General features: G+C 31.8%; 1 protein-coding gene across 3 annotated transcripts in view; it reads right to left on the bottom strand.

Moving 5' to 3' along the window:
* Positions 1 to 11,817, bottom strand: part of LOC147803291 (protein crooked neck-like) — a 77,898-nt gene extending 66,081 nt beyond the window's left edge. For 2 of the 3 annotated variants that reach the window (XM_087150762.1, XM_087150761.1), the window contains exons 1-3: positions 11,571 to 11,769; positions 6,812 to 6,901; positions 2,270 to 2,332 (exon numbers count right to left, since the gene is read on the bottom strand). In XM_087150762.1, coding sequence (XP_087006888.1) covers positions 2,270 to 2,332; positions 6,812 to 6,901; positions 11,571 to 11,621 — 204 coding nt within the window. In that variant the 5' untranslated portion in view covers positions 11,622 to 11,769. Of the gene's footprint in view, positions 1 to 2,269; positions 2,333 to 6,811; positions 6,902 to 11,570 lie in introns of all 3 variants that reach the window. The other variant, XM_087150760.1, reaches the window with a different exon arrangement.
* Positions 11,818 to 23,088: the final 11,271 nt, after the last annotated feature.

Here is a 23,088-nt window from a genome sequence, read left to right as displayed (position 1 = left end):
TGGAGTTTTTTCCGCCAAAAAGGGGTTTTTGCCAGGACAGTGGCAAAAACCTGGTAAAACCGGCAAAAACTGGTAAAAACCGGCAAAAACCAAATTATCTAAATTGTTGATTAGTAAATATTATTACAAAACACTTTAAATAAATTTAAATCAATCATAAGGAATAATAATTTTGATACATTACATGAAAAAATTATTTTTAACATATTAATAATTAATATAAAGGCAATAATTTTTAAAACATTAAAGTTTTTGACCTCTTTTCATTTTAGAATCCTTAAATGTTTTTTTACAAATAAATAAATATTATTATTTGTATAATATTATTATTATATTATAAAAAATTATTATTTGTACAATAATTAACTACACATCTTGATAGATTTTGTGCTTTAAATTATAGTTATATTAATTTAAAATAAGTTCATTTCACTGGAAAAAAGAGAATAATTGCAAATTTTCCAATCAATAATGTTTTAAACTACTAAAATGATATATTATTACATTATGATTTAATTATGGAATAATAATTTTGTTAATTTTTTTGTAATTATTCATATTTATAGTATATATTTAAATTTTAGGAATAATTTTGTACCAAAAATGTGTTTTTGTCCTCTCATTTTGGAAAATATAGGTTTTTGCCACTTTTTGCCAATTTGCTTGGCAAAAACCTGTTTTTGCCAGGACAGTGTTTACCGGTATTTACCATGGTTTTTTCCACCTGCGGCAAAATCTTGCCAACCTTGCTTATTTTATTTATAAATATTCTGTAACAGTAAAAATATTTATCACATTCTACAGTAATACTGTTCAGTATAACTGTTAAAACCTGTTGTTGGTTTGAAGTACGATGGTCACTGGTTGGATTTCGATGTTTTGTTTTCATAACAGATACAAAAGTGCCAAGTTCGATTCAGAGGGTCGGGAAAAAAATTTTAAAAATCATTTTTTTTACTATATTAAAATTATAATAGCAATTTCAATAAAATATTTCAAACTACTATATAATATTACTACTGTCTGCCTGCTCAGTCCAGTAGTAACATTTAGCTGATTTTAAGAATGTGTGTTACTAAGTTAATAAAACTGTCAAATTAAAAACAATAATTGGTACAAAACTAATCAATATAAATAAATTACCAAACATATTCTTATTTGAGGGAGGCTACTGTTTAGACGAAACCCCTGTGTTTTACAAACTGTCGAAAACTAGCAAAATTTTAATAATTTAAAAATTTACTAATATATATTTATTCGTATTAAAAGCTTATGTCTAAATATACAGGAAAATTATTTCTATTAAAATTTTTCTTTATTAGTTTTATGTTTGGCTTTAAACAGATAGGAATTGGTTTTTAACAAATTTTAGTTAATTTAAAGTCCTACTCATAAATTTAAGGAATTAAAACAAGTAATCTAACAAATTAAGCTATAAAATTATTTGTGTTATATTGAACAAAAAAGTAAATATTCTTTTTAGACAGTAAACTGATGTGTCTAAGGAGTTAAAATAAACTTTGTACAAAAATATATCAATAAAAGTATGTGCTTTTAATCTAAAATTTTGTAGAAATTTTTTTTAAGAAAATTTTTTTTTAAAAGCATTCTTTTCTTTTTTTTTAATTGGACAAAAAAAATTTCCGGGGCTGCTCAATTTTCTCTGAACCTCGTTTACACCATCAGATATATTCTGCAACCCTACAAAACTGCTGTTAAAGTGTGATACACATGGCATTCCATGGATAAAACTGGTGTTAATCATTATCATGGAGTTGAACAGATTAATTCTCACAACAGGCTGTTGTGGGCCAGAAGGATGAGGCTCCACAATTTTGTAATCAATGGTAATCAATTTTGTAATCAATTTTGCAATCATGATTGTAGTAATGTGGTTTGAATTATGCACAGGCCCTCTAGACAAGCTGGTACCGATTGAGCTGGAGCTAGGTGAGCTTGTAGTGTGTCTACCACTACAAAATTATAATTCCAGTTCACTAGTATATAAGACATGTTAACTTGATTCTATGTCGGGGTACCTTTTCATAGATGAAGGTTGACATTGTAGATATATACTCTACCCACAGGCTTAAAGCTACCAGTCGGGAGCTACTTGTATATAAGACACATTATATACAAATAGCTCCCGAGGTCGAAAACATGCAATGACAACCTTCTCCAACAAGTACTGTTCCAACAAGTTAATAATCCACTACAAATATAACATAACAATGTGATATTTTTTAAAGAAGGATATATCATATTTTACCTTTCGTTTTCTAAGTTGATATTCAGCAAGCTCTTCAGGATCAGATATCTTTTGCTTAGGAGGCTATAGAAATCAAAATTATTTAATAAATAAATCAATTTAAAAAAATTGTGTGTTTTAATAAACAAAAGACAATATAAAACTATAAAATTTAGGATTCCATGAAAATAAAGATTTTAAAATAGCTATAACATTATCCAAAAAAACAAATTTTTCAAAGTTAATGAAAAATAAAATTTCATCTTAGAGATACACGGCCTCTTTTTCAATAATAGGCCAAAAATATAATACAGTCAAACCCCAATAAAGTGAACACGGTTTATCCAGGGTTGCAAAAAACCCGCCTGCCCAATAAAACCCGCCCGGGTTTTACTGGGTATAACCCACTCTGAAAAACCCGGTAAAACTCACCCAAGTGGGTTTTACTGGGTTTTTGTAAGATTGATTTCTTTTTTCATCCCCTGTTATATGAAAGAGCTATTCTATTGAAATATATATGTAATCTAGCGTAAAAAAAATTAACCTACAGTGAAGAAACTAATTGTGTTGGAGACTGGAGAGTCACCTTGCTGGCTAGATTTGACTGTATGGCCATTGATTCGCTTTCTATGCAAATAAAAAAATTTCCCCTAACATTTTTTAAGATTAAAATATAAATAAAAAGTAATCCTGTGTTAAAATAAGTTTCAAATGTGTGACGTATGTGAGTACATATAACATTTTGTATCATGATATATGAAGAAACTTTTTTCAGACTTTCACATCAATTTATTTGTATTAATTATCTATATGAAATCAATTTATAAATTAAACTTAATTATTAATATTAAAATAATTTTTTTTTAAAATAAGGTACTTATCCCTGCCCTCTCTTTTGAAAACCAGGGGTCTGTCCAGACATTTTGTGAAAGGTCCGTTTTTCGTGAAATTGAGAAAAAATTACTCACATTCTTTCAACCAGGGTCCGCTTTTGTGAATTTGTGCAAATAGGGTCCGTTATTGCAAAAAAAGACTTTTTCAAGAAGTTTTTAAATTGTAAAGATATACAAGATTATGCTCAACACTGTAAAATTATAATTAAAAAAATTAAATTTTAAAAAATAAACAACAATTGCTGCTTCTAAATTAGAGATGTAACATACAAATATTTGGTATTTAGCCTATACTGCTGAACGCAGAATATTCATTTCGGACGAATAATGGAAGAATCGTCTGCCGAAGACAATACTTAATTCGTTTACATCCCTCTTTCTTGTTTTCTGCCCTGGGAAGGGTTTATTCGATTAACAAAACAATAATGAAGATAAACAAATTTGTGAAGGGTCCGATTAAAAGAAAAATCATTTTGTGAAGGGTCCGTTTTTAAGTTAAAATATTTTGTGAAGGGTCCGTTTTTATGAAAAGATATTTTGTGAAGGGTCCGTTAACGGACCCAAATTTCTTCTAAACAGACCCCTGAAAACCCTCTCATAAAAACATGAAAAACCCAGAAAAGCCCAATAAAACCCACCCGGGTTGGGTTTTTCTACAAAAACCCGGGTTTTTTACAACCCTGTAGTGAACTCCCGGATATAGTGAACGAAATGTTCGCCTTGCTATACATGTATAGTGTTATTTTTTGTGGATATAGTGAAACAAAAAAAAAAGAGAGGTAGTTGGATATGAAGAACTTTTTTCTGTCTTTGACTGATTTATTTTCTTCATTTTTTTCTAATAATTTAAAAATTCTACTTCAAAATAAATACATATACCGATTTTTAAAACCATCTATAGCATGGAATGTAGCAACAAGCATTTTTTTCCTGTTTGCTTTATTATTGAATTGGTTCAGCTTTCAAAGAAGCCGCAATCTTCTAGTATCTGGACAAATGATTCAAGTCAAAGCAGATGAATTTTTTGAGCTATTTGATTTCACTACTTTCATGTGCTCGAATGCCTGGGTAGACAGGTTTAAAAAGCGGAATAATATAAATTCAGGAAAAATTATCGGAGAGTCGGGAAGTGTTTCCATATCTGATGTGGAGTATTACGCATCAGCTAAAGATTACATCTTTTTCTTTGCTTTTTTTTTTTGTACGTTTGACGAATAGAAATAAAAAATAAAAGTTAACACATTTTTGTTGCTACGTATTATATTTCAGTCATTTTAATAATTCATTTTATTGGTCATTTATTTAAATAATCTGTAATGAAAAGGGGGAGTTTGAAACCATTAGTTAAAATTGTTTGCAGTACGGATATAGTGAAGTTCCAGTTCTGTGAAGTTGACTGTAATAGTGATAATAATAACAGCAAGTTGGGATTGAACATAATGCTTGAATCATAAAAATGAAAGATGCAACATTTCTTACTTATAAGTAACATAAATTAAATTACATAAATCAAGAAATGTTGTATGACTAATTTCACTGATCAGGCATACATCATGAATGTGAAAATAAATAATTGAAGAAAAAAAAATATTTAAACAAATGTAGATACATGCTTACAAATGCAAATGATACATGCTTACAAATAAATTAATTGTGATAGGCATTATGTAAAAGAGAGAAAAATCCTAAAAATTAATTAATTCAAAATTAACTTTAATTTCTAATCAGAAATAATATTCCTAATATACAGTATCAGATTAATATAACATTTTGTTCTGACAGTTAAAATTATTTATTCTTTTGTTATTTTAGAAATGTCCCTTTCTTTTTTTTTCTCCTTATCTTATTTGTACAAGTTTTATATATATTCAATGTATCTGCTACATTTTAGATTTTCAAATTCATGACTAATTCCAAAATTTTCCATGACTTAACAAAATTACTATTTTTTCCGACAAAAACACAACAATAAATTTTAAAAAGCATTACAATAGCATTAATTATAATGACAGGTAAAACCAAAACTGAAACTCTGACTCTTCATATTTATTTTAAATTTAAAAAACAGAGTAAAAAAAGAGTTGAAGCAATAAAATAGCTGAAAATATTAAATAACAAAAATTCTAAAATCACAAAAGTTTAAAAGATAATTCGCTCTAGAAATGTTTTTTCTTTCAATTTTTGAAAGAACAAAATAATTTTTAATGAACATGATAAAAATATTTTTTACTTTAATAAAATATGACTGTGAGTTTTAATTTTGTTTCAAACTCAGATATTCGGAACACCATGAAAATGGGGGGGGTAAATTCCATTTTAAAAATTAGATTTTTCGGCAACCAAAATCCATGACTTTCCATGATTTTTTTTAAAAAAAATAATTAAAATCAAGAAAAATTTTGCTCAATACTGAAATTCATGACTTTCCATGATTCCTCATGGCTTTCCAGGTGTGCAGATTTTTGTGCCATTTAAAACTTTGATGCTTGAGAGTTTAATAGTCAGAGGCAAGGAAAACATAAATGTAAAAATCCAAATTCCACAAAACTTAAAACTTCAACAAAATAACAATAGAATAACTCCAAATAACCGCTACTTAACAACAAACATAGAATTTAATTCATTAACAATTATTCCCCTAATGCTTCATTTTATGCAACCGAATACTTCACATCATCTCCTGAAAACAGTTATCATCAATCTTACAAAGTACAAGATTAAGTTCTTACATACTTGGAAAAGAGAATTAGGGATTCATCATTATCCATTACGTCTACATGTATTTCCTTCATCTTACATTAACTTGCTGATGTTTTTATCCTACATAAATATCTATTGAACAAAACTCAAGTTTTTAATGGCTATACTACCCTCATCTACAAGGTGCATAGTCAAATCTTTCGACATAAAAATAGCACCTCTTAAGTACTTTTTAAGCACTCAAAAATATTTTTAAGCACTATATACATTAACAAAATGTTAATCAATTTTCAAAGACTGAAAGTAACTAATTTCTGACAAAGATCTCTTTTCCTGATTATATTAGCTGTTATAAAACGATCGAGAGATTTTTCGGTTTGATATCAGAGGGTGGAAAATGAAGTCTGAAATTGAGAATATCTTGCAAAATGCAGCAAAGTTGCACATGAGAAGGCAATAATCTCACCGAACCCAGCTCAGTAGACGTATATACAAACTCGCAACTTTTTCTAAAATGATTGGCGCTTTAACTTTCATATGCTATGGATTCATGGTACGCCAAATCCATATTATCGTCGAAATGGATTGTGGTTAAATGAATTGTGAAAACGTTGAATAGAACAATGTAAAAAGCACGCTTTTGCATAATCAGCGGCGAAAATCTACAAGAAGAAAATTTTCATTTTTGAAAAGCAAAAATTAGGCACTTTTTAAAAACATCCAATGAAAAAAAGCACCTTTAAGGACTTTTAAATAATGAAAATGGAAAATAAGCACCTTTAAGCATTTTTTAAAAATGCTAAGCACCATGATCTAAAAAATCTGCTAGAATTAGTTTTAAACAATTGAGACAATCAAAAAACACATTGCGTAAAAAAAACCAGATGTTATAAAATATAATCATTTGTATGAAGAAAAAAAAAACTTAAAATATACACAATGCTAAATTTTTTAGCAAAAATAAACGTACTGGTGGCAAAATTTCCAAGTCTCTCTCTTTTGCTTCCCTCAATAGTTGTTCGGCAGTTATTTGTATTTCTGCAGGTGTCTTGTTTTTAACCTATAACAAAACCAAAAAAATTAATAAGCAAAACCTTCAAAGACCCTTATAAATACAATAAGTAATATGATTTACAACAACAGTAATTAAAATTACTATTGTTGTAAATCATATTAGATCAATCATGCTAGAGCAGGGGTCTGTAAAGGCCAAATTTAATACCATTTAGCGGTACTTTCATAAATTCAAACTTTAGGAAAAATGGTAATTTCACAAAATACCTTTTCCTTAAATTTTATTTTTGTATCCCATACGAAATGATAAATCCATATTTATACCATATTTTCGTGATAATTTTTAATTTTCACAAAATAGGTAGCTTTCAGAAAAACCGAGACAGACCCCTGTAGAGTTTAAAATAATATATAAAAAAAAATATTTATTTTTATTATTTAATATCAATAAAAAACTGAAATAAAAAATAGTTGGTTTTATCAATTCTATTTTAACTGCCTTAAACTAAATAAAAAGGAAAAATACTCTTAGTTTTAGCTTTTTAAAATAGATGAAATTTAAATGCAATTTTTTTTTTTTTACAAAGTAACTAAATACTAAGTAAATTAAATTCTTCTACGTAACTGCAAAGATATTTCAAAAATGAAAACCAAACGAAGGGAATGGTTTGGTTTCTAAGATAAAAAACAAAAATTATATACATCATTAAGCAGCTTAGCTTTTTGTCGATCAATGATATCAAACGATTTTTTCAATGTTAAATATGTGTAAATCATCATCAGGGGTCTGTCCAGACATTTTGTGAAAGGTCTGGTCTTTGTAAAATTGCGAAAAAATTACTCGTAATTTCTGAATATAAAATAAGCGTTAAGTCAGATTCTTTCAACCAGGGTCCTGTTTTTGAGAATTTGTGCAAATAAGGTACGGTTATTGCAAAAATCCTTTACAAGGAGTTTTTAAATTGTAAATGGATATAAGATTATGCTCAATACTGTAAAATTATAATTTAAAAAAAATTAAATTTTGAAAAATAAACAGCAAATGCTGCAACTAAATTAGAGATGCAACAAACAAATATTTGGTATTTATCCTATACTGCTGAACGCAGAATACTCATTTCGGATGAATAATGGAAACAAAATCACTCACATTTTTAATAATTTCAATTGAAACATTTTAAATAACACAACTTAGTAATGTATCACTTTTAATGTGAAACGCATTAAGTACACCTAAACAATTCTTAAATTTATAATATTTGTTTCAAAAAAATCGACAGAAGTTTTAACAAACCAATAATGAAGATAAACAAATTTGTGAAGGGTCCGATTAAAAGATAAATTATTTTGCGAAGGGTCAGTTTTTAAGTTAAAATATTTTGTGAAGGATCCATTTCGATGAAAAGATATTTTACGAAGGGGGTCCATTAGTGGACCCAAATTTCTTCTAAACAGATCCCTGATCATCATATGCAACTGTGAAGCTCTAATTTATATAAAGTTATCACCGGCCTTCACCAGATGGAACCTCGAATTCTTCTCGTGGTCAGTGTGTACCAGTCTCACGATATTTCCTATTTTAATATCAGGGGTCTGTCCAGGGTATATTTACTACCGTTTAGCGGTATGTTCACAAATTCAACTGCGTAGAAAAATGGTAGTTTCACAAAATACTTTTAATAAAGCAAGTCCTCATGCAATCTAGGGAAAAGAGGAGCTGTTTTGCCAGATGTCTTTTACGAAAAGGTAGCACATGTTTGGTCAGATACAGCAATATGGTGAACCTAACCGCTCACTAACGCCATATCAAAGTTGAGCTTTTTTTTTAGCTGATTTTTTAAAATGAAACAGCAAGGGTCTCCCTTTGTAAACTTCATAGAAAATCAAAATTCAAACATTATTTTAAACTTTCAAATATTATCTTAAACACTATTGTAAATTTATTCTAACAGTGCTTTATTTTTTATGAATCTTTTTTTGTCTCTGTGAAACTTTTTTTCTGTTATGAGCTAGTCAAAAATGTTGTCATAATGAAAATATCTTTTAGTGCTAGTATTGCTAAATGAATGTTTTTATTAAATTCAAGTTGAAATTTAACTATGGACAATGATTTTTATGGAATTTTAAAATTGTATGCAATTTTAAGCCCACAATTTTACAATAGTGAAATTATCTTTCTTTATATGGGGAAAAATTTACTGAAATTTACCTATCATAAATGATTTTTATTTGAAGTGCCAATTTTTAAAAATATATTTTCTTTCTTAATCATATTTTTGTGATTTTTCAACAAAATTTTAAATTTTCACAAATTATGTCTAAATTTTCACAAAACATGTACCTCTAAAAAATACCTAGATAGACCCCTGGCAAATATTTGTGAACAATGCCCTTTTTTAGGAAGAAATAGTAACTTTTAAACTTCATCATAATAGATTTTATTTGAAGTGTCAATTTTTTAAAATATTTTAGTACTTAACAATATTTTTATGATTTTTTAAAATAATTTTTAATTTTCACAAATTAAGTCCAAATTTTCACAAAATAGGGTACCTCTCAAAAAAAACCTAGACAAACCCTTGGTTATACCAATAATATGAATTTCAAAATTAACCGGAATTATTTTGTTATGTTGGAATTTTACACATTAAAAAAAATTATGAATATTCAGTGTTTTCATCGCAGAGAAAAAATGGGTGAGAATTTCTCACCCTTTCTCAAAAACAGGGTGAGATTTCAAAAAGTTAAGTGAGATATCTAAAAATTAAAATTAAAAAAAAAAAAAAAAAAAAAAACACACAGACTTGAAAAAAAATAATTTCTTTAATTATAATACATTTTTAGTATCTTCTAATTTTTAAAGCATTGAATATTTTTTTTTGCATCATCATATGGAAAATGTTCTACATCTGCTTTTTCATCAGCTATTCTCATTATGTTGCTCAAATGTGCGTTTGTTTCGTTTTGATCGTTTCTACCCACATTTGTTTCATTTTCATTTGTCCGTTTCGGAGTAGAAGGTATTGCCTTTACAAGGTATCTGTCCATCTTACATTAATGTGCAAAAAATTTGAACTTCTTACATGGAGAAACCTTACCTACGGTAAACACGTGGTTGCAGAGAAATGCGTTCTGAAAGAGGCTCCGTGGTTCCGAGGGATGGTGTTCTGTTGTTCTTAAGGGTTCTGAACAATACTGGTAAATAGGGAAGCTAGATAATGGGGCAGATGTTGAAAATAATGAAAGATCCAGGAAGAAAAGTGAAACGGATTTCATTCTAATTGGTGCAATGAGAAATTTTTTTCAAAATGCAAGAGATTCCCGAATTTTAAAATTGGTTTATAGAATGCGCGAATTTCTAACGTTAATAATTTTTTAATGCGAGTCCATGTAAAACTGTTCTACCGTAAAGCGCTCAACATTGTGTAGATTGTCGGACTACCAAAACCAAGAATCAAAACTGTGATGGTAAGTCTGCAGCTCATCCTCAGGAATGCTTCTCAAGCGTTGCCAATAGCTCGCTGTGCAGCTCCAGTACAAGGTAAATAATGTACCTATCTAAAGGAAGGGTATCTGCTATACTTTAGATATTCATGACTTTCCAGGACTAATTCCAACAACTTTTCATGACTTAACGAAGTTACTATTTTCTCTAACAAAAACAGAATAATAAATTAAAAAAAGCATTATAATAACATTAATTGAAGTGATAGGTATAACCAAAACTGTTACACTCTGCAACTTCATATTTATTGATTTTAAACTTAAAAAACAGAGTAAAATAGCTGAAAAAAATACAGCTGAGCAAATAATTTTTTTCTACAGAATAATATTCTAAAGATGCTTTTCTTGTTCATCAGAAAGGAAAGAAATACTCCTGATTTTTCTGTTCTTATTTCGGAATTTAAAAAAATTTGCCAATGACTGGTTTGCTTCAGCTAGAATTTTAAATTGATAAAAAAAAAAATAATAATAATTATTCAGAAATCACAGAAGTTTAAAAGACACTTTGCTCTAGAAATGATGGTAAAAACATTTTATATTTTAATAAATATGATTCTGAGTGGAGATATTGTTACAAATTCAGCTATTTGGAACACCATGAAATGGGGGGGGGGATTCCATTTTAAAAATAAAATTTTTCGGTGACCTAAATCCATGACATTTTTAAACAAAATAGTTAAAATCATGACATTTCATGACAAATTTTGTTCAATACCAAAATTCATGACTTTCCAGGTGCGCGGTTGCTCTGTAAAGATTATTTCCATATCGTGATGTGAGGCAGAATAATCGTCCCGTCTTGACAAGGGCCTGTGAGAAACTGAATAAAGCATCATATAAAGATAACAGCTTGAAAGGGTATAACTCATAGCTACTCTACAAGTTTTTCTTTAAAAAAATTTCCCGTTTGAAATCAATTTGGCACCTTGGCGAATGTAGTTGGAGTGGCAGATTACGATTCGGAAATATCCCCTCTATCTAACATTCTAAGATGGGGTTTTTTCTTTTATTTTGTTACTACTTTTGTCTTGCTTAAAATATTTTCACATATATTTTCGACGCAGCTGAAGCAACATAAATGACTATGGCAGACAATTAGACGTAGACCTTGATACAAAAATATTCCCGATACAATAATAAAACATTTTTCAAATAATGGACTTTATTTTCCATTGTTTTTTAACACATGCATAATCAACTAGCCATCTTACCTTTGCAACTTTAGGTATTTTCTGAGGCTTTGACGTTGATGTGCTTGCCATGTTTGCTCTTTAAAATTGATCGAAATTAATAAACAAAAACGAATTTGTATATAACTTTAACTTATATTGGCAGAACTAATAAAGTGAATTTAGACTAAAGACCATCTATGCTCATTTTCAAAATACTTTTGCTTGACTATTTCTACCCGTTTTGAAATTTAGACCTCACTTACTAACCCCTACCAAAGAAACTATCAGAATAAGCTTCTTGCTTTGTTGGCAATCAAATTGGATTGTTAGTGACGATGCTTAAATTGTGGCTTATTTTGTTTTACTGGTTGAGTTAAAAAGAAGAGCTTTTCATTTATATTCAGCAAGTTGATACCTTATCTGTTTCATAATTTTATAACCGTCGTCGAACAGCCGACCTAATTATGTGCTTACGCCTACTCATGTTTAACTCCGTAAATTCAATTTTAAATCATATCCAAAAGACAGGGAGAGTCCTTTATAAAGTATTGAGAGAAATTTGCCTCCATATTGGACTTCTTGATGGAACTAGCCCGCATTTACGTTACATTTTGAGGAAAACATCCCACGGTTAGCCTGACTTCAAGGAGACTCCTGATCTTCTGAACCACAACGGCTAGGCCTGATAAATAATAAAAGATGGCTGCTTATAAAGAAATAATTTCATTGAGATAAAGATGAACATTTAGTTGAAATCCTATTACCGCCAAGCAATCTGAAAAACATTTTCTATGTTTTCCTTTGCGTGTAACGCAAAACTTTATTATTTTAATTTCAACTTAATCTTGGTTAAAATAAATTATTTTTATAACTTTTATAAACATTGTTTTACGCCGATATTTAAATTGCACGTTATTTAAATTGCACGTTTTTGGAATGAGTTAAAAATTACAAAAAAATATGAAGAGCATCTCGCTATATTCACCGAAATAATTGACTGTCTGTCAAAGACGCTAAAAAAATTATTTATTATATAAAAAAAATTCATTACGATTACTGAGCATTTCGCTGGAACTCCTTAAGCGTCAAGCAATCTGAAAGATATTTTCGTGGTTTCCCTTTACGTGTAACGCAAAATATGATTGTTTTCTTAAGAAAAACATTCATAAAGGCAGCAATGTTTAAATATTTACATAAATTATGAATTATTTTATCTATATTCCTTGTAAATCAAAATAAAATGAAGAGCATTTGATTGTGGGCAATTAATTAGCTAGGTACATAGTCTTACGCGGACATTAAGTAATGAATTGGGAGATTTTGATACTGATATATATATATATATATATATATATATATATATATTATAATAATTTGAATAATTATTTGTGCAAAGGCATTAATAAAGATCGGAAATTAATAGATAATACAATCGAGTTCATAATAAATACTACGAATAATTATTTTCATGAAAAAGATTTTTATTTTTAATTCTCATCGGAAAATTTAACAAATTTACGGTTGCATGGCTTTAAAAAAATGTGTCATTGATGTGCATTTTTAATTATTACGATTTTAAAACAATAATAGTAAACTTATAAAATTCAAAGGATTTTAGTTTCGAACTCCTTCTGTTAAATCATATTTTTAAATATAAAAAAAATGCTAATATAAGCATCTATACTTCAGTTGTAATAGAACCAGACGCTTCAAACTAATAACTATGGTTGGATAAGTAAATATCCTTCCTTCGGTTTTAATTAATCTAAGTTCTGAAAACCAAAACTAAACAGAACCGAAACTATAGTATATAATTGCTCGTAATCTGAATGGTCCCGCAGTGGACTGATTGTTAAGACACGGTTCCCAGCAGATCACCGAAGTCAAGCATCACTGGCTGCGGTTAGTGTGCGGGTGGGTGACCACTTGGATCAGTCTGCGTAGGGATCGAGGGTGTGCGGTATTGGTTCTCGTTAAACTGTGCTACCTTAAAGTGCTCGACTTCGCGAGCAGGTCGTCGGGCTACCGAAGCGGGGGTGCCATCCCCTCCGCAGAGGATCAAAATTGTGATGGCATGTCTTCGGATCATCCTCCGGGATGTTTCCCAGACCGTCGCCAATAGCCCATTGTGCAGCTCTAGTGCGACGTAAATTAACAACAACAACAACGTAATCTGAATGATCTCTGCTTTTAAAGCTTCAATAAACAAACAAATAAATTATGAGTAATGAATAGACATCTTTAAGCAATATACAAAATAATATACTGGTTTATGGAAATGAAAAAGTTTTAGAATTTAAATTAAATTGCTTTTTAATGATCAACACTGATTACGCGCAATGCAAAGGTACGGCGGGGATTTCAGAAAATAATCACTACGACGACGCGAACGCCACTTTTTGTGCGTAAAACCGGTCTGTCAAAAGCGTGTTGCTTTTCTAAAACCTCCCCGGGAAAGTTAAATGTCCTTATCCCCTATATTAGTCCCTGATCTATTACTCCGGATCAGTTATGAAGACGTGAAAAGATCTTATTTTCGCTGATGATGTTATAAAAATAGTAAACTCCAACGATTCCTGTATGATTTTATTCAAAAGATTGTGGTTTTTATTATAATTCATATTCTAGTTATTATCTATTTCTCAAACATGCATATCCAGTGCTTATTTTTTTATCTGTTTTTTTCCTGTGCCTCAGATTAAAAAGATATTATCTTATTAATACTTCATACTCAGTTTTTTACTTAATCATTTTTAAATGTAATACTTATTGAAAATATTGTTTACTCGTGCTATTACTATTGCTTGTTGTAGTTTGATCATCTGCGGAAGCCCTTTGTAGCTTGAATTTACAGTTTTATTCAATGTCCGAATTAAAATGATTGAACATAATTAATTCATGTGTAGTTCATTTCCACCAAACTTCCAAATGTTATATATTCCAAAATCTTGTTCACCTTGATTTTTTTATAAAGTAAAATCTGGTCATCAAGTTAAAAGTGGAAAACATATTAATGGTATTTTTGCTTCTTAGGTAGAATTACTGCGACATTGTCGCAGAACGTTACAGAATTTTTGTAGAAAGATTTTTGCTTTGGAGGGAAAAATTTTTGGTTTTCCTTTCTGCATAATTTTTCGAAAAATGTTTTTTTTTTTTTTGTGCAGAATTTTTTTTTAGTAGGGTGATCTGGGGTAATTCCTGATCAAAAAATCCAAACATGTATTTTGTGAAAAAAATATTCTAGATAGAATTTTGATATTTACTGGAAGTTTGAGGGTTTATGAGATGAGTCCTATGTTACCTTCTTTTGTTTGAAAATCTAATTAGAATTTAAAGATTTTAAATTTTTAGTGATCAGGAATTACCCCTTCTCTTGATCATTTCTGAGGTAATTCCTCACTTCTGGGGTAATTACTGATCACCAGTTTTTATAGTAAAGGGGCTGTTTAAAAATAATTATACATTGGTAATTTACAAATAAGACATCAAGATCAAACAAATAAACCAAAAATACATGTTTAAGCAGCTAATGAAACGATTTATTTAAAAGCAAGAATAAAGATTAACACTTTAAATTTTCAAAAAATCTTTGCATTGTGCCATACATTTTAGGCAAGCAGCCAACTCATTCTCAAGTTCTACTGGAATATAAGAGAGAGTTCCCACATGGGTTACTTTTGCTGGACTTTTTAACTTCATTTAGTGAGAGTGTAAAGTTAAGTAAGGTATGTCAACAGCTCTCACACTGAAATTTTCATTTTCAATCATTAAAAGAAATTCACTGATTTTCCTTTCTAGAAGCTTAGTATCCTTTTCAGGCTTATAATTTCTCACCATATTTATATTAGGTTAATTTATAAACTTAACAATTATTCTAACAATGTACACACGTAAAATTAAGGAAGGTAAGACAAACCAGAAATGGTGCAAATCAGAACACATTTGTCTTGTATAGAGTTAAAAACAAATTTTGTGATTACAGTTAAAATATGTTTTATAGTTGTTCCACTTAATAAATATGAATTGCTACTTAGGAAAAGACAATTAGCTATTTTTTCATACTGTTTATAAGAAGAAATGACAATGATCAGGAATTACCCCAGTGATCAATAATTACCCCATCTGTAGGGGGCAACATTTGATATATTTTCCTACAATCAATAATAATGTTTACAGTAGATGTGAAACAATTAAACAAAAGCTTACACTATTTTTTTTATCAAAGAAAAATAAAGTAACTCAAAATATTTATTATTAAGAGAAGGAGAGGGATCTTTGCAGAAATGTGCATTATTTGAAACCCATCTTTGATATGGAAAATACAGAAAGCAGTTTAAAGAATACTTATTTTGTTAGATTAAACAAAAACTATTATTAAGTAAATGTAGTTATACTTTAGTAAAGGGTACAAGCGTTCTTGTCCATGTCTCAAATTTAAAAAATAATAATTCTTTTAAAATAAAACTTAGGTGATCATTATTTACCCCAGAAACAGAGTGATCGTGAATTTCCCCAGGTCACCCCGAATATTAAGAATACCCGAGGATCATCACTATGAAATTTATGCTCTATGTAAATTAATGCACATTATGTATGGGTTAATTTTATTCATACATATATTTCACAGCTTTCAATTTGGTAAAATTAAACAAAGGTGGGTCGCGGGGATTATGATGCTGGATAAGTCAACTATTGCCGCGACGTTTAAAGATCTGTTTAAGGGGTGTAGTCCAAATATTAATTTAAAACATGACACAGCTTGGCTTGGATACCAGTAGACGTTTTGTTGTTTTTAATGATGTCACACCTATAGGTGTTTCTGTTTTAAATACTAAAATGCGCAATTTTTTAGACGGTCACATCACTGTTCAATTAGAACGTAAGAACAGAGATGTGATCAAGCAAATTTTTCCTATGGGTATAATATCTTCGTCCATTTTTTTTCTACAGCAACCCTCTATATCTAATAATTATTTATGTAATAGATATGTACGGATGATATTTCAGCTATAATAAACTAGTTCATTATTTGTTATAAGTTTGATCAGCTGTTCCTTTTTTCTCTAAGTTTTTTTTCATCAATTGTAACTCGTATACTTAACCCAATACAGCTCATGCAAGAGTACAGTGATTGTGTTTTTTTCTCCTTTTAATGTACTGTGTATAATATGTACAGGAAACATGTCTATTTTTACATGTACATTTATGTACACTACTTCATGATGTATACTATTTTTACATGTCACTATCTGTACATGTCTATTTTTACAAGCATATTTTTACTGAAAATTATAATGATACGTTGTAAATAAAATATGTAATACATTTTAAGAACAATATTATTTTCAACATAAAAGTCATCATTACAAAATATCTATCATTATTACAAACATGTATCATCATTGCAAATATCTATAATCTATTTAAATTATAACCTATTTTACAGGGTGACTGTGCAGGTCAGTGTTATTATGAATGTTTGGGAGGGAGGAAAGCCTGTAAATTATGGGGAAAGTTGATTTGATTTTAAATACTGAAGTCTTTATATTTTCTTCAAAATTCTATGTTGCTTTTTTATGAAGTTAATCCTCTTTTTTTTTTCATTGAAATTTCAACAATTTTCATTATCCATGGTGCCGTAGCATTTTTTAAAAAGTGCTTATTTTCGATTTTCGTTTTTTAAAAGCCCTTAAAGGTGTTTTTTTCATTGAGTGTTTTTAAAAAGTGCTTCATTTTTCCTTTTCGAAAATAATATTTTTTCTTTACCATGTTGATTTTCGCCAAGTATTATGCAAAAGCGTGATTTTCACATTGTTCTATTCAACGTTTTTACAATTCATTCAAGCACAATCTATTTCAAAGTACTGTCAGTCCACAGCGTATAAAAGTGCCAATTTTACATGTTTGATGAAATACTTGCGAGTCCATGTGTGCGTCTACTGAGCTGGGTTCTTTGAGATTCTTGCACTCTCTGCATTTTGCAAGATATTCCTAATTTCAGGCTTCTTTTTCCACCAACTGATATCGAACCGAAAAATCTCTTGATCATTTTGTTATGACTAATATAATCCAGAAGAGTTCTTTGTTACAGATACTAGCTCTTGCAGATACTAGTTATTTTATCATGATCATGTAAAGTCCTTGAAAATTATTTTGCATTTTATTGATGTATATAGTGCTTTATAAAAATTTTTTTGAGTGCTTAAAAAGTACTTAAAAGGTGCTTATTTTTTGTTGAAAGATTTGGCCACACACCCTGTACTACTTAGTGGAGACATGAAAACTTGAAACCATTTAAAAATAAGATTTAAGAATAATTGAAATAAAAGCAGTTTTTCTTTCCTTCTTTTTTTTAAATGTGTTTATATATATGTAACCGTTGTTGAACAACCGACCCAATTTTCGTGTTTACGACTACTAATGTTCAACACCGTAGCCTTGTCATTTTGAACCCAATCCGGAAGACAAGGGAACTCTTGAATCAAGTAGTAGGAATAATTTGCCTTTGTGGATAACGTTTTGATGGAACTTACCCGTATTTACGTTACATGGAGAGGGATACCACGAGAACCTTCCACGGTTAGCCTGACTGCGAGACTCTAACCCATGATCTGTCTACCACTGAGGATATTTCACTTCAGCACTGTGGTCAGTGCAAGCCGGATGCGGAATTCGTATAGATTCGAACCCGGTTTACCTCATTGGAAGGCGAACGCTCTATGCCCTGAGCCATCACGGTTGTTTTAACTGTGTTTCACAGATCCCCAAGTAAAAATTGCTCTAATTTTTCGAGAAAATTTTCTATATAGGTATTTTTTTTTTTGTTGCTATTTTGTTAACTGATGAGCTTCTTCTACATGAAACCCCATTTTTATATTTTGTTTCACGTCAGCAAGGTGACTGAGTGGTCAGCGTACCTGAATTTGAAGCTAATGGTTGCAAGTTCGAATCTCGCTTAGGGCAACGATGTTTCTCTCTGTGTGTTGTTCTCTGTTGTGTGAATTTGGCCTACCCTATAAACTGTGTGGCGTGGGTAATTTTGCTCACCTCTGTGATTTAAGTTCACAGGTGCCCACCCGGTTACGTTAAATGAGCAACACTTCCGGCATCTTCCAAGGTGGAGAACGAAAGTTCAGTGCTAGTCGAAGGAAAAAAATATATTTTGTGCAAGCAGAAAAGAAACTTTTTTTGTACCAGTGTTTTTTTATTGTGTTTATTTTAAAAGCATTCCAAAAATTAATGATAATCTTGGACAATTAATAAAAGGCTTTGTCATTTACGTCGCACTGGAGCTGCACAATGGGCTATTGGCGACGGTCTGGGAAACATGCCTGAGGATGATCCGAAGACATACCATCACAATTTTGATCGAATGCGAAGGAGATGGTACCCTCGCTTCGGTAGCCCGACAACCTGCACGCTAAGTCGAGCACTTTACGGTTGAACAGTTTAAGGAGGACCGATACTGCACACCCTCGGACCATACGCAGACTGATCCAAGTGGTCACCCACCCGCACACTGACCTTGGCTAATGATGCTTGACTTGGGTGATCTACTTGGGAAAAGGTTGTGAGCAATCCTGTACAAGGTTGCTATTTGACGATCGTATGGCAAAAATATTTATTTTGCAAACTTTATCTTATTTTTTTTAACATTGAATATTTCATAAATTTGATTATATTTCGCACCAGTTTTTTGTGATATTTCTCTTTTTAGTGAATAGTTTGTCCTTTTTGAGGCATTTTGCTGGGGTAACAGTAGTTTTTAGATTTAAAATATATATAATTAGCTAGAGTAATGAAAGGTATAATAGCAGATGATAAAGCGAAGTAAGTGACTTAAAAAAAAGTCACTGTTTGTGTTTGGCGCGCATTTAGGGTTGTATCAATTTCAAGCGCGGAGATTCTTACTCCCGCGCTTAAATGAACTCTGCGTCCGAGGAGGTGGAGCCAAGTGCCAGCTCCTGGTGAACGAACTATAGTTTAACTTTCCCTCAAGCGTTAAGGCAACTAAACTGTGGATTCCTTGGCAGAAAGTGTGAAAAGCACTGGCCAAGAGATAAACAAAACAAACTCATGTTTGTGAAAATTGCAACACCATGAAGGAATCGTCATGATTGAATGAAATTTAATACACAGTTGAGTAGTAGTGGTACAAATAAATGATTAAACTTTCAAAGCAAACAAACGATAACAAGAGATTGAAATCAGTATTTTGTGTAGCCACTACGCGCCGCAGCACCCATAAGTGCAGCTACACGACGTGGCATGGAGTCAATTTTGAATGTCTGTCTGAGGAAGAGCATTCCATATTGTCTGTATGCGTACCCAAAGTTCGTCTGTAGAAGCAACAGGGCGAGGATCACGAGCGAGACTCCGACCAACGTTATCTCACACATGTTCAATCGGCGACATATCCGGGGAATGCGCAGGCCAAAGAAGAAGCTATATGGCATATACCTCCCGCGATGCAAGGAAAGATTGAACAGTCCTAGCAATATGGGGGGCATTGTCCTGTTGAAATACAGCGCCTGGCGATGCTTGAAGGAAGGGAACAGCTTGGGGCTGTAGAACTTCACTTGTGTGCCGGTTGCTGCTCAGATTACCCACAATTCGTAGCAATTAAGATCGTCCATGATATGCTATGGCACCCCAGACCATAACTCCGGGTGTTTGTCCACTGCGGCGTTCAATAATGCACTCCGGAAGGTGGTGTTCACTGGCATAGCGTTTGACACGAATGCGGCTATCATGGTACCACAAATTAAAGCCTATTAGTCAGAAAACACGGCACGCTGCCAATCAGCACGCCAGTCCCTATGTTGATTGGCCCATTGTAGCCGCAGGCGGCGATGGTTTAGCGTGAGGGGGATCCTGTATAAAGGAGTCCACGCTGCAGCTTGCTTGCAGGGTCCGATCCAGGGGAGCCAGAGAACTGTAAACTTTTAGAATAGTGAGCAACCCGGCACGAGCGGTGTTTTGCCGGGACGGCCGGGTCACTGTAATAACAGAGGATCACAATATAATTCGTAACCTAGACTATCCCTTGTACTATACTGTAAGTAAATTTGTATATAGATTAACCTTTGATTTTTATACTGCTTATACTTTTATTGATTTTCACGTGCTATGTAAATTATCTTGTGTTATATTTATTTTTTGTATATATATTTTATCTCTTGAAAATGGATTCTCTCCAACCCCTTCCTCAATCATATCATTTTACTTGATTCAGCTTATGACTATTCAAATTATGACCAATCAATTTAGATGAATCAGTTAGTTAGAGATAAATATCATTTCCAGCATTCCAGTCCACGCTGCAGCAGACGTCTACGAATTGATGAAGCACACAATGAAACACCTGTAGCTATCGACCACTGTGTTGCCAGTTGTCAAGAGGGAGCCGTACGGTCCGTCAATGCCAGGCGGACCAGGTGTCTATCATCGCGAGCTGACGTGACATTTCGGGATTCACTCCTGAATTTCCGAGTTGTCCGTCCACTGCTTCCAAATACGCATCACTGTGCTGCTGTTACGCTGCACGCAAGTGACTACTGCACGATAAGACAATCCAGCTTCACGAAGGCCGATGATTCTCCCCCGTTCAAACTCCGTAAGTTGTTAAAATCTCGCTCTCTTTCGCCGAAGAGGCATAAGCAATGACTGAGCTAACGTTTACCACTAGCAGATAACCATACACGCCTCGCTACAGCCGTTTATTTATTCGGATCCATCCGCTATTCAGAGGGCGGTGCTCAGCATACGCATGTGCCACGGTTCTGAAATTCTAATCATTTGCATATCATGCTCTACTTTGCATTTCCTGAAAATTTCAGTTCACTCGCGTAAGTCCTTCATGGTGTTGCAATTTTCACAAACATGAGTTTATATTGACAAGAGTGGCATATGAACAGAAAAAAGATTCCAACATATCTTTCCAGTGGGAAGTTGTAAGCATTCAAATTTAGAAACACATGAAGTTTTTCTGTCTTGATTTTTACTACTTACTGATATCTCTAGCAATGTGTTCTAACACAATTTATAAATTATTCTGTTTTACACAAAATCCTATTCTAAGTAAGGGTTAACTGATCGTTAAGACACGGTTCCCAGCAGATCACCGAAGTCAAGCATCACTGGCTGCGGGTGGGTGACCACTTGGATCAGTCTGCGTAGGGACCGAGGGTGTGCGGTATTCAGGGCTCGATAAAACTCAAAAATTTTTACCCGTCCCCGAGGACGGATTGTCCAACAATGTACCCGTCCTCCTTTGAAACTAACCCGTAGCTTTTAAATAAATAAAAATATGATTTTCTCTTATTTATTACAAGCATTTATATAAATTGCACAATGAATTAGTAGTTACTAGGATTACATTATACTGTAATAAAAGAAATACTAGGTTACTAATAGTAACCTAGTATTTCTTTTATGAAATAATTTATTTCTTTTATGAAATAATTTATTTCTTTTATGAAATAATTTAAATTACAAAGGCCAAGTTATCTGGAATATCAATTTATCCGAGGGTACTGCTTTTTTTAAATGAATCAAATATGACGTTTGCCAGTTCCACAGTGCCAATGATTTACAGAGGTTTCTGCACAGAAATCTGAAAGGGGTTTTCCATTTAGGAAGATTTTCATAATTGCGTTTAACATTTCTTGTTTATCAAATCCACCATGCGCAATATGTTGTTGTATTGTGTGTCATTTTGATGCATTAGGTCTTTATAAATAGCTTGGTCTCGGAGGGCTGAAGTTTTCTGGTGTTTAATGATGTTACGTATCTTAAATTTTAATGACACCCATTTTTGAGTAAAAAAAAATTATCTACTCCTTCAAAAAAGATTGTAAGATAACAAAAATTGAAAATGTATAACGAACATCAACGGGAAAATGGCCGTCCGCGCAGACGTCGGATTCGAGAGATTTGTTGTCCGCTGGGAATTTTTGACCACTGAGGACGGGTGGTTTTTCGAGCCCTGGCGATATTGGTCCTCGTTAAACTGTTCTACCGTAAAGTGCTCGACTTCGCGTGCAGGTGGTCGGGCTACCGAAGCGGGGGTGCCATCCCCTCTGCAGAGGATCGAAATTGTCATGGCATGTCTTCGGATCATCCTCAGGGATGTTTCCCAGACCGTCGCCAATAGCCCATTGTGCAGCTTTAGTGCGACGTAAATGAACAACAACGTACCTAATTGTCCCAAATATTTTTTGAAATTTTTAAAACGCTCTCTTTTAGAGCTATGTTCTATGTAGTTTTCAGTTCTGAATAGTTTCCTAACTTGAAAGTTTTTAATCTATTTGAAAATCAGGAGAGAAATTGGCGAACTTCCGTCTCCTATGACTCTCCCCATGATAATGGTGAAGGCAAGTGAAGTGTTGCCATAGGTAAATCGTTCTGCTCTACGCTACCTTTAGCCTATTTCGATTTCCAATTTTCAATGTAGTTTTCAGTTCCATATAATTTCTCAACTTAAAATTTTTTAATCTGCTTTAAAATCAAGACAGAAACTAACTTACTTGGTTCTCCTACCATTCTCCACACACTA

This window comes from Parasteatoda tepidariorum, chromosome 9 (genome assembly GCF_982258835.1).
Source record: "Parasteatoda tepidariorum strain Cologne lab strain chromosome 9, Ptep-v5.0, whole genome shotgun sequence".
Taxonomy (NCBI): Eukaryota; Metazoa; Arthropoda; class Arachnida; order Araneae; family Theridiidae; genus Parasteatoda; species Parasteatoda tepidariorum.
The sequence above is the reverse complement of the archived record's forward strand: the minus strand, read 5'-3'. Positions and strand labels throughout refer to the sequence as shown.